This window comes from Hyaena hyaena, unplaced genomic scaffold (genome assembly GCF_003009895.1).
Source record: "Hyaena hyaena isolate Hyena2069 unplaced genomic scaffold, ASM300989v1 scaffold_330, whole genome shotgun sequence".
In the NCBI taxonomy this organism is placed as follows: Eukaryota; Metazoa; Chordata; class Mammalia; order Carnivora; family Hyaenidae; genus Hyaena; species Hyaena hyaena.
This window is the reverse complement of record NW_024080961.1, coordinates 1,253,425-1,266,875: the sequence shown is the minus strand read 5'-3', so window position 1 is coordinate 1,266,875 and position 13,451 is coordinate 1,253,425. Positions and strand designations below refer to the sequence as shown.

Genomic DNA, 13,451 nt, shown 5'->3' with positions numbered 1-13,451 from the left:
AGGGCGCGACGTGGCAGGATGAGAGAGGATCATGTCAACATGATCTCTTTTCCCCAATTATCTTCCACAGTTACCATGTTTCTAGAAGAGATTCATGAACCATGGATAATGAATGACCAAGGACTATTCATCTTTAGATAATTTTAATTGAAATATCCACTGGGCTTTAAATAACAGATACAAAAAAAAAAAAAAAAAAAAGACAGTTTGGATCAGAAAGTGCTGTGCTTTCTCTTTTGTTAAGAAACCAGAGAGCCACTGAATTTTCCTTAGAAACTACCTGTTCTCTGTGGTTGGAACTTACTTGCCCACGTACAAGATGCAGGAACTCTTTCCTGCAACCTATGCCATTTTTACTGTAGAAATTGGAGCTGTGCCATGAAGACACAAGTACTAAAGCATAAATCTGATCTTCTATCATAAAAACAGCAAATATGGCAAGAGACGAGGCAAGGTAAAATTAAGGGAAGTGAATAATTTACCAAATAAGAATCTGTTATTCCAGAGAATTCTCAGTTTGATTTGAAGAAGAGATTGAATTGTTACCTCACACCTTAAAACAGAAAGTAGCAGCAGACCCACTATTACATACTGTACTAACGGGATAAGATACAACTCTTAACTTTGCATAATCTGTGTAAAAAAGATATGCTTGACATTTGTGGAATGTCATTTCTCTTTATAGAATTATAGGCAAGATTTCTCCAATAAAACTTAACTTAAGCCAGTTATAAAACTATAACTTCACATCAAAATTTAAAAAAGTTAAAAAAAGTGTTTGAATATGTACATATCACACAGGAGTGCTCGAATGTTCCTGCAGATTGTGTTGCTGGTCAGAGTCCAGTCTACTCTCCACCTTTAAAACTGGAATAGGCGGAGTCATCTGATCTTGCTGTAGATTAAGTTCTGACGAAGGGAAGGACGATGAAGCCGTGGTCAAAAGCTGCATCTCTCTGCATGTGTCTTCAGATTCAGTTTTTACCCTCACACACTGGGAGTCGACTTCTAATTCTCGCTTTCCAGTTAAGTCACAGTCCACGTTAGAAGCGCTTTCTGTGTTCTGAGTGGCTTCCACAACAGGGTGGTACTGTTTCAGCCTTATATGCCAAGCTAAGCTGCACACTGCTGACACTGTTTTGAACTGATGAATGACATTTCTAGGGATGAAGTAAATATCATTGTCACACAGCTGAATTCTAGCATAACGAATGCCTTCCCGCCTCATTTGGTTTAGTTTAGCTTCATCCACCCACTGTACACACTGCAGAAAAAAGAAAAGTTGCATGAGACTTCAAAATATGTAGTGTAGTAATTTAGTCCAATAAAGTATTAGAATTAGCACAGGAAAACAGGAGCAGAGCCAAATTAGAGGCAAGCAACACTAAGTAACAACTTTCTAAAATGTCCTACAATGCTTGGGAAACATTTTTCCTCATACTTTACTACCTCTCTAATAACAAGTACAGGTAGAAGTCAGGAGCTAAGGAATCATTTAGACAAGTATCTCAAAGTACAGCTAAATATCAGTAAGTATTCTTTGCCACAATGCAGGGCAACATGTATTTGCTGCCTTTTATAGCTGAGGGCACACAGTGCTCCGTGGGGCCATCAGCTGAGACTGCTCAGGGCCAGAAGAGACCAGTCTGGGCCCTCTGGCCATCTAGGCCCACCTGGCATCCCAAAGATCAAAGGGATCACAGGCATTCTGCTTGAGAAGCTCCGTATTAATGATTTTTGACTCCCTCCACACATAGCTTTTAAGAGTGCCGAAATTAAATTTACCATCCCGTGTATCCAACTACGAGATCAAATGCAAAATAAACTGGGTACAGATATTTATTTCTATGATCTCACCCAAAAGGTAACAAAAAAGCCAAGAGTTTTACCTGGGAAACTGGAGGTTCATGAAGGTCTAACTGAAGTCTCTGTACAACATCAGTAAAATCCTCAGCATGAAAACAAATCACATCTTTGGTTATACGAGGTTGGTCACTCCTAAGATTAACAAAAATTAAGTTTTAGAAATGTGTATCTCGTAACGGAAAATGATGACAAATTACAGTTCTCCTATTCCTGGAACTGTTACTACTAGCACAAAAATAGATGCACAGGAATATACATTTGCTTCTTTAACCAACATTTAAAAAATAAATGATACACCCATAAAGCTGTTTAAAAAAGTTAAAATTAGATTAGTTGTTACAAAAAACATACCAGCCACATAAATATCACACCTCCCAGTTCTCAAAATAGAGAGGGGGGGAAAAACGGAATGATCTTTAACTTGAAATACTTACTGTCAAGCTGTGATTGAACTATGCTTCCAAAAAAAGGTCAGACCAAACTCTACAGTACTACTGAAGGCCCTGAAGTTATAAATATGAAAAACAAAACAGTTTTTAGATAAACTAAATTCCATGCTCTGAGCTTTGGGTTCCAACTGAGTGTAAAAGGATGCAGCCACTGTGGAAAATAGTATAGCAATTCCTTCAAAAATTAAAAATAGAATTATCAAATGATCCAGCAATTCCTCTTCTGGAAGATATACCCAAAAGAGAGATATACCCAAAAGACTGAAAGTAGAGACATTTATTTGTTCAGAGCAGCCAAAAGGTGGAAGCAACCCAAGTGTCCACTGACGAATGAATGCAGATAAACCAAAGGTACCATATGCATACAATGCAATACTAGTCAGCATGAAAAAGGCAGGAAATTATGACAAATGGTACAATATGGATGAACCCTGAAGATACTATGTTAGCTAAAATAAGCCAGTCTCAGAAAACTACTATAATTCCACTTAAATAAAGTATTTAAAGTAGTCAAATTCATAGAAACACTAAGTACAATGAAGGTTAGCAGGAGCTGGGAAGAGAGGAGAAATGGAGTTACTACTTAATGAGCACAGAGTTACAGTTTTGCAAGACAAAAAAGCTCTCAAAATCTCCTTTGCAACAATGTAAATATACCTAACACCACTGAAATATACACTTAAAATGGCTAAGATTTTCCATTGTATGTGATAGGTAGTGAGCCACAATTTCTTTCAAAAAAAGTAGGCCCCAACCTTTTAAACTGAGTCCACATTTTCTCAGACAACATTACCAACCTTGCAGCTGAGTTTCATTAACTTACCATTCACCAAACTGAACAGCTTTCAAAACCCCAACAGCAGCCGTACTCTGCCAGTCAAACCCCTGACCTACATGGTCAGCGTGTGCTCTCGTCCTGTCTTCAAAGAGGACTTCACGGGGTTCACTGGTCCGAGGTAGGTACTGGAGATTTTTAATTTCATTCATTGATCTGGAGTTGATTTGGTTGCAAAGTAAAGGAGAGGGGAAAGTATTAATACCAGTAAGGCAAAAAGTCTGCTAAAATATCAAATTTTAAATAAGATCAGGACTGATAAGGGGTCAATGATTTTGATCATTAACACTGAACACACTATATACTGTAATGCTTAACGTCATTGCCTTCTCTCGGGATGCCATGATAATATAGAGGGTATATTTTTGATTTGGCTCAAATGTAGTGTTACAATCTATAAAATTTAGTTTTCAAGCAATGGAGAACACAATTCAAAGTTCAAGGCTGTATGTTTCTTCACCCTCAGTCATCTTAACTCTCAAAACACTCTACTAGACTTGATTCAAGATGGAAAACTGAGCATGTACATGATCTCCTTCCACATTAAAATGAAAGTAAAAAGCTTCAAACTAATATGGCAAGGGTGGGGGAGAGGAGATGCACGAATGGATAATAATACAGATGAAACATAACTGGCTGTGAGTTGAAAACTGTTGACTTTGAATACGTGAGACTTTACCTTCTGCTTTTTTATGTGCTCAAAATTTCTAAATATAATACTTGAAAGGTGACAGTAAAGGAATGAATAAGAAACAACAAAATGAATTAGTAAATGAACAATACCAACAAACTTCTGGAAGACAGAAAATGATTAAAAGTGTCTTGGTCTAATAAAACTGAGCAGAGAAAGCCACAGGCCTAGAATACACTAGAAGGGAATGGCACCTAAAAAGGCAGCTGGCCTGCCCAAAGACCTTGGAGTACACAAAGAGGCGTACACACACGCACACGCGTGCGCACGCGCGCACACACACACATTATAATGATGTTACAGACAGAAATGAAGTAAGGCTGAGAAAGGGGGAATTAAAGTGAAATTCTGCAAATAAACCAGTTGCCCACCACCGCTGTGGCTACCCATCTGACCCCCATGCTATGGCTGACCCATGCAGCACTCACCTATCCTATCTATTTCCCTGACAGAACTCTGATTCTCATTAGGTGTCTGCTCCTGGCCCATAAGGGACCTCATTTACAAGTTTCAAAGGCAGATCCTGACGAATCCTGACCAACTGTGGTAAGCGCATTCCCCTTGACAGTGAAATGGTTTAAAAATGGATACAAACTGATTCTGGCCAGCAGTAAGAGAGGAAATCTGCTAAGGAGACTTCTGGGAAGTTTCCTAGCTTCTATGACAGAAGTAAGAAAAGAAAAGAAGGCTTTTCTTCTTCTATTGCATATAACCAGATCCATATGTAATGCCTAGAACTGCAACAATCATCCAGCAACATAAAGCCACTGTGAGTACAAAGCCCAGGCTGAGAGTATGAGAGCAGAGAAAAGGAAAACACCAGATTCCTTGATGAAAGTACTAAGTCACTGACTGTGTGTGTGTATATATGTATATATATATATATATATATATACATATATACACACACACATATATATACACACATATACACACACACACATATACACACACATATATATACACACACATATATATATACACACACACATATATATACACACACATACACACACACACACACATATATATATATATATATAGTGCCTAGAGCCAAGCTCTCTAGAGTCAATACACACAATAATATTTTATGAACCAGTTTTAATCAAATTTTTGTTGCTTGTAGGCAAAAGCATCCTGATAAACTCTAAGAAAAACAGAAACAAACAAAAAAAAACCCTTCATGTTCTTCTCCAAACACACTAAACTTACCATATTCATAGACTAATGTAACCCTCTGGCATGTGGCCATACCCTTTCATGCCCAGTTCTATGCCTATTAACTCTAAGGTGAAGCCTACCTAGTGATAAGCCTCACTGAAATACAAACAGAATGCCCAGTAAGCCCAATGCTTTATTTCTAAATATGAATACAACAACCACAAATCACCAAATATGTGAAGACAGCCTGCAGCAGCCTGACAAAGACTAAAATAAACAATGCTGAAAATGTAAGAATTCAAAAGACACAAAGTCAAGTGAATGTCCCCAAATCAAAAGGAAACAGATAATAGGAAATATAAGGATAACCAAACTGGGAGATCTATCACTCAGCCAGCAGTAGTTTCAGAAAGAAATAACAGAAAATGAAAGGAGACAATGAAATGAAAGGAGACAAGAATCTTTAAGGGAACTATCAAATCACAAAGTTTAAATATAATAAGAATGAAAGACCCAAAGACCTATCATTGTGAAATTAAGCTTTTAGAGAGGAAAAGAAAATAGGTTACCTATAAAAAAAAAAAAATTACACTGGCATTAAGACTTACCGTAAACAATACTAGGTATCAGAAGATACTGTGGTAATGCTACAAGTTTTAAGGGAAAATACATCCTCTGGAATCCAGCTAAACTATCAATCCTATTTAATGACAGAAAAAGAAATTTTCAGACATATCATGACTCAGAATATTCCTTCTCCCTTTTCTTAGAATGTTACTTGAGAATGTCCTAAATCAAAAGAAAGAAATAAACCCAAGAGACAACTGCAGGTTAATGCAGAAATGCATTAAGTGGGAAGTTCCAGGTTGATAACTGAAAGAAGTTCTTCACATTTAAGAGAACAAAGAGCTCCAAAAGATTTCCAGGTAAAAATGTTATGTGTTAGAGCATACAGTATGATTAAAGTTTTGGATTCTTGAGGATATGATAAAAGCACAGAATCCAAGGTAATTACTGACCTTCTCAAAACAACAGAAAACAAAAAGGACTGTATAAAGAAACCATAGCCAATGTCATAGCCACAGAATAAAAGGTGTGATTTTATAAGAAAGAAATGTATTTGGAGCAAAAAAAGAGAACAGAAAATATTAGGGGTATAGGCAAGAAAAGTATATGTCCCCCACTTCAAAAGAGGGGCAACCAGAAACTGCAGAGAAAACAGATTAAAAAAAAAAAAAAAAAGCACAATCCAAACACGAAACTATTTACGTAAAATGTGGCATGATTTTCAGTATCTAGGTGAAATACAGGAAAGAAAGATTCTTTTGAATATTACCACTTTGAGTAATAATGTAACACTGGAACTTTAAAACATAACTTTTTAGCCTATTGGTTGGGGCTGCATAAACTTACCTTCCCATAACATAAATGACATTTACTGGCTTTCAAATCCTACAATACATCTATTGACAAAGTATATAAAACCTAATTATGGTTTTAAAGCAGAATATGAATTAACCTCAACAATGTATAAGCACATTTGACAAAAAGCAGAAAGGAGGAGGAAGAAAGTAGAGAGTCATCTAACTATTTGGAGAACAGGTGAAGGGAAGGAGCCCTTATCTATCATACCAAGAAATTGACAAATTTCCTGCCAAAGTCTGAAAACGAAAGGCATTACAAATAGAAATGGTTTTTGCCTCTGGTAAAAAGGTATCTGCATCTGGACGGAAAGGTGGCCAGGATTTTTCATTACATACCCTACCGTACTATTTGATTTTTGAAAACCCTGTGCATGTTATCTCTTGATCTTTAAAGTCCATAAATTCAAAGACCATCTTCATTAGCAGTGCCCTTGATCACCTGAGCCTTCTCACACTGATTCCACCATTTTCAGCAACAGAGCATTCTCATTAACGCAAAAAGAGGACATTAGTGTTTTAAGTTCTGATTTACTCTAATTCAAAGTGCCTTTGGATGCTTTTCATAAGAATATTTAACCCCAATAAAAATAAAATTTGACAGCCCCTCAGATTAGTGAAGAAAAAATAATTAAGTAAATGATGTTGGTACAGCTGCCTAGCTACTTCGAAAAAAAGATCAATCCCTCCATCATGAAATCAATACTATGTAAGTAAAACAAGTAAATACTGAAATCACAAAAGTCGTAGGAGAAAATATAGATGAGTATTTTATAATACTAAATGAGAGAAGGCATTTCTAAGCCTACCAGTAGAAGAGAAACCTCAGAGGAAAAGGTAGATCTGACAACACATAAAAATCTCTCTGAGTAAAGAAAAATAAGGCGGTAGGGGGAGTAACTAAGGAAAAAACCTGAAGCTAAAAGAATGAGGAAAAGTCCAACATTAAAAAAAAGTTAATAGTCATAATATATAGAGAATTTTAAATAAAAAACAGCCTAGTAGAAATATGGGTAAAATGAAAAAAGAATCACTAAAGAAGAAACACAAACCCTCAAAGAAAAACTAATTAAAATGAGACATTTTTGCCCAATAGGATCAACAAAGTTAAAAGCAAAATGTTAAGGGGGGGCTCTACTTGGGTTTGAGTATACACTACTGGAACAATTAGAAAGGCGTATATACTCTGCACTTTTGCTTTTTCTGTTTGGTTTGCTTTAAGGAGGCTTCATGCCCAGTGCAGAGCCCAATACAGGGGCTTGAAATCATGATCCTGAGATAAAGACCTAAGCCGAGATCAAGAGCTAGATGCTCAACTGACTGAGCCACCCAGGCACCCCTACACTCTGTGCCTTTAAATTTGTACTAAGAAAATAAACATGCATATGCACAAAGATATATATCTAGCTACCTACCAACCAGTCATCCATGCAGCCAGCCCACAAGGACCCCCTAATCAGTGATGTGTTACACATTTCCTAAAACTGGCTTTGGGGGAAGATGGCTGACTGTAGCTGATTTCTGTGGTATAAATACTCCCAACATGGCCAATTTCAAGCAACTAATGTGACCTCATTCAATGGTGGAACTGGGAGGCTAACAATGGCCCTGTGGGCTGGCTCCAGCATACCACTGTCATGTTTGTCAAAGATTAAAAGCAATTTACACTAAAAAAGAATTGGTTAAATAAATCTTGATACAACCACTCAGTGAGAACAATGTAGTCCCTTAGAAATGACAATATAGGGGCACCTGGGTGGCTCACTGGGTTAAGCATTTGACTTCGACTCAGGTCATGATGTCACCGTTCGTGGGTTTGAGCCCCGCATCGGGCTCTGTGCTGACGGCTAGCTCAAAGTCTGGAGCCTCCTTCAGATTCTGTGTCTCCCTCTCTCTCTGACCCTCCCCTGCTTGCTCACTCACTCCCTCTCTCCCAGAAATAAATAAAACATTAAAAAAAAAAAAAGAAAAGAAATTAGCTGCATCTAATAGAACACATAAACTTAAGGGGTTAGAAAAAAGACACCAAGTCTTAAAGAATGAGCTCATTTGTGTACAAAGTTTATAACACAAACTAAAATCTGAAAGGTTGATATGTCTCAATGAGCGGGATTATGGCTATATTTTGCCTTCTTTTTTTACTATTATCTGATTTTTCAGTAAGTTTGTAATAATCAAGAAACAAACAATGGTCATTTCCTTTTTGGAAAGATCATAGAACAAAAAATGTATATATACAGGACTTAAGAATTTAGAATTTTTTAAAAAATTTTTAATGTTTATTTATTTTTGAGAGAGACAGAGACAGAATGCAAATGGATTAGGGGTAGAGAGAGGGAGACACAGAATCTGAAGCAGCTCCAGGTTCCGAGTTGCCAGCACAGAGGCCGACGCGGGGCTCAAACTCACAAGCTGCGAGATCATGACCTGAGCCGAAGTCAGACGCTCAACCAACTGAGCCATCCAGGCGCCCCAAGAATTTAGAATTTCAAGACTCATCATCATGATGTACAAAACCTGCTGTGGTCTAGCAATGTACAGAAATTTTAGTTTACTGCCATGTTCCTCCATGCAATCACCTTACATTCACATACAGTTTTCATATATTATTTTTGCGCAGTATCTAAAGTACCTAAGGTTATTCCATACTTAGCTTTAGCACCTTTCCCCTATGAGCTTTAAGGTAAGGTCTACGCTAGTCCATTAACACTCACTTCCGGGTACTTATCTGAGGTTGCTATTTCCATAGCCTAAGCAAATATGAATCATTTTCAGTATCATTAGATTAGATTTTTCACAGTACTAGAATACGTTAATCTACACGTATTGTCTGAAACACAAAGTACATTAGCCCAGTGCGAGTTACTGTAGGAGACCTACATCACTGGTCTCATTCAGCAAACACTGAGCACTTGCTTGTGTGTCATGGAGACGGAGAAGAACAAAGCACAGTCACTGTCCTCAGGGCTCAAAATTTAGTAAAAGAACAAAAACATGTAAACAGAGCATTAATGAAGAATGATGTGTGAACACAGAGAAGGGAACAATTAATTTTCAGTGCTTCACAAGGGAAGTGACACCTAAGTTCAGTTTTGAAAATTTATTAACAACCTGTCAGGCAGAGAGGAAAATGAGGGAGAAGCCACTGCAAGTAAAAAGACCAGTGCAAAAGCACGGATTTATGGAGGACCACGGTCTGAAAACTGAACTCTGCCTGGCTGGAGGAGACTGGAAACGATCTAGCTAGAAGAACCGTAGGGGCCAGATAATGAAAGATCCTTGTAGACTACACAATGGAGTTTGGACTTTCATTTTGTAGGCAGTTAGGACTCAGGCTTTAAGAAAACAGGCAAAAATTAAAGCTGGTTTTTTAGTAGGCTGCCTCACTCTAATGACTATATAATGAGAAGGCTGGCCTAGGAAACTGACCGATAAAGATTTACTTCAGAGAGCTCTCACAGTGGTTTCCACACTGTGCTCAGGTCTCAATCATTTTTATTAGCAACCAAACTCTTAAAAAGTGCATTTGCTTATTTGGGAAAAACAAATGTTTACCGTCGTCTTTTGAAGGGCGACTTTGGCATGTCTGCTGTCGGGACCATCTGCTCTCCTGGCCTCACCCACATGATAGGCCCATCATCACTCTGGGACCTACACTGGAGTCGGAGGCTGGACAGTGTACCCCAGGGCAGAGTCATCTAGAAGTCAGATAAATGAGTCACGTTAAATGACTACTTACAAGCTAACCCCACCACCACCCAAAAGAAAGCTCAGAAGTTGATTCTGTATGTGTGTACGAAGAAAGAAATGCTGTATTAGATAGTAATTTATATGAAAAAAAGAATCATTGAAGTTAATTATTCTGAACTAATTTTTTAAACATGTCTATTCAAAACACTCAATAGAATGTAATTAACGTAACATTTTTTAAATAGAAAGTATCCACTTAAGTAATGATCAGAACTCTAATATTGGAATTAATACTCACTTTCAGAAATGGTGATTCTTCTAACATATCCAGGAACTCTGGGAAATAGTCACCAACTTCTTCATCTACTGCTCCAACAAGACTTATCTGCCGCATGGGGCCTGCCCGGTAGGTGCCGCAGCAGTATGTCCTGTTGACCTGAGATAAAGTACAGAGGGAAAAGAAAGGAATGAAATACACTGTAATATCATTCAAGAAGTAGAAAAGAGTACTGTTTCCAATGTTGCTATTTCTTTTACCTACTATGAACTCAATGGTCAGCACCTTGGATAAAGACCATAGTCACGGACAGGTGCCCTAACACACTGACAAACACAGTCATCTGATGAAATGCCACAAACAGAAATTTCAAAGAGCAAGTTAGTCTATGATCCCAACATCTCAAAGAAACAGTGAAGACATTAAGATGTACTTAAACGTCTCTGAGAATGATGATTTTTATACTTTGAAAACTCTAAACTGATCTTTATTTAGGAAAAAAACTGACAAACAGTAAAATTGGCAGGGCAGAGAAAAAAGAGACCACAGTCAGATAAATCTTCCGTATCCATTTTGTACTCCCTAGTGAACACCTTCACATGAGGCAAGGTACCAGGTTGTTATCAAACCCAATCTCCCTCCAGTTACTTGTACAGAAGATCCACTACCCTAGGCAAACTGGTCTGTTTGTCTACCCAACTTACGCCAAACTTACTTTGACCTGCAATGATTTTTCTGTTAAACATGCCCTGTCTGGAATGTCTTCTTTTCTGTCAACCCAAATCTTATCTTTCAAAGTTCAGTTCTTTCCTTCTGGAAGTCTTCCTTCATGATCTTTTCCTTTTCTGAAGCACATAGACATTTTCTTTATATCAACTCTCTAGTGAACTCAGGGCATATTTTATGCCAATTTGTAGCCCAGTGAATCCAAGTGTTCAAATGGAATCTACTAGTACACCTGAAACTAAGATTACACTGTATGTTAACTAATTGGAATAAAAAAATTTTTAATGGGATCTACCAGTTGATTCGATACAATGTGATATTATTTTTCTCTGTCACTTTTTAGATTTTCTTATATTCCCACATCCAATTTTTTTCTTTTTCTAAGTTTACTTATTTTTGAGAGAGAGAGAGAGAGAGAGAGAGAGAATGTGCACAAGTGTGCACAAGTAGGGGAAAGGCAGAAAGAGAGGGAGACACAGAATCCGAAGCAGGCTCCAGGCTCTGACCTGTCAGCACAGAGCCCAACATGGAACTCAAACCCACAGAACTGTGAGATCATGACCTGAGCTGAAACCAAGTCAGACCCTTAACTGACTGAGCCACCCAGGTGCCCTTTCCCACCTCCAATTTAAAATGAATTGTTTCTCAGGGCGATTCTCAGTTTCTCAGTGGTATTCTCTCTCTCTGCCCCTTCCCTGCACTCTCTCTCTCAAACAAACTTAAAACTGAATGAATGAATGAATGAATGAAATGTTTCTCAAGGGTGAAGACAAGCCATGCATACAGATAACTAAACTAAAAATGCTACATTCTAACCAGAATTTCCATCTTGGATCAGTAATCAAGCATTCTTTATCTTAGTTATAGTGCAGATTAGATTGAAAAGCCTAACACATAGTTGTACCTTTATAAGGCAGGTCTCTACTGAACATTAGAAAAATTTTAAGAATCAACTGGGATTATTTTAAATATCATTTTGCCTCAATACAGGCCATAAATGACCATCTAGTATTTCTTACACCGTTCTTTACTATTAGTTCTTTAGCAGCATTCTCAGAACTCACTATCTTTTTCTGTGACAATTTAATAGCACCCCTATACATATGCAATGCAAACAGAAAAAAAGGTCTTAGATCCTATTCTCAAATATCAGGGATTTATTAATTCCTTACAAATCTTTCCCCGAATCACTTTACATGATCATTAAGCAGCAACTACTCAGGACAAAATTACTTTGCACATGTATTTGTACAAGTTACCTTCCAATCATTCATACGACCATCATGCTATGAAAGTCAGGGCAGGCAGACGGGAAGAGGACGATCATGGGATGCAGAGATAACGAAGGAGAAGTAGGGAAGCTTTTCTAAGCCTTACTCTAACCTTTCCTAGCCAAGTACCCTAAAACAACTAAAGCAGATTTACTAACCTTCAGTACCAGTTCTAGGAATCGCATGCTTTCAGGAGTTGTGAGAAGTATCATCTTCCCACAACACCCCCACCAACTATTCCCAATGATCAGAAATTCCTTTACCAAGAAAGGCTTTCAAATATACAGAATAGCGGCATTTTGTGTGAGAATGACCCTAGAGACACCTCACAATTTAAAGTTTACAGACCTGGGAACTAATCCTGAGAAAGCACACTGCCGTGTGCCAGTTTTGCCAGCTTTGAGATGATGCAACTCTTAATGCATTAATTATTGAAGGAATTCACATTAAACACAAAGTAAGACTGAATATTTTTATATCACAGTGTTTGAAGTTTACCTAATTTAAACCCAATTAAATCAATGGCAATGAACTTGAAGACAACGTAAAATGCAAACACCAAGGGTAATTAATATGTGACATGAATAAATATAAAGCATCCTTTCCTATTTGGAAAGAGAAAGGAAGTAAACCTAAAAAGAGGGGATTGAATTATTTTTTATATAAAAATGTAGTATTATAAACTTATAATTTATCCTGTGGCTAGAAAGGATGTAAAAAGCAGCCATTAAACTGGGGCAAAAAAAAAAAAAGTAAAAAAAATTTTTCTTTAATTAAAAAATAATAGTAGTAGTAAAGGTGATAAAGTGTATCATTTGTGTAAAAATGCTCATAAATGCTAACATGTATAAAGCATTATAATTAATACACAAGTCAGAAGATGGACAGCACTTATGACCAGAAACTCGACATGTACCAAATGTGTGACACCAATGCCAAACAATTAATTCTACTCTTCTTTTTAGAAAAAGAACTTCCTGGGCATACAGCCAATGAGCGAGGCTCCTCGGCAACCAAGTATGGCCTGGAACTAAGTTCTGGCCAATGAGATCTTACTCTAAATT

The 13,451-nt window shown here is 37.4% G+C and overlaps 1 protein-coding gene across 1 annotated transcript in view; it reads right to left on the bottom strand.

The window, feature by feature from the left end:
- Positions 1-455: 455 nt before the first annotated feature.
- RSBN1 (round spermatid basic protein 1) overlaps positions 456-13,451 on the bottom strand; it is a 42,786-nt gene continuing 29,790 nt past the window's right edge. Inside the window, exons 3-7 of the mRNA XM_039249102.1 lie at positions 10,412-10,549; positions 9,979-10,121; positions 3,139-3,306; positions 1,890-1,998; positions 456-1,264 (exon numbers count right to left, since the gene is read on the bottom strand). Coding sequence (XP_039105033.1) covers positions 794-1,264; positions 1,890-1,998; positions 3,139-3,306; positions 9,979-10,121; positions 10,412-10,549 — 1,029 coding nt within the window. The 3' untranslated portion in view covers positions 456-793. The remainder of the gene's footprint in view (positions 1,265-1,889; positions 1,999-3,138; positions 3,307-9,978; positions 10,122-10,411; positions 10,550-13,451) is intronic.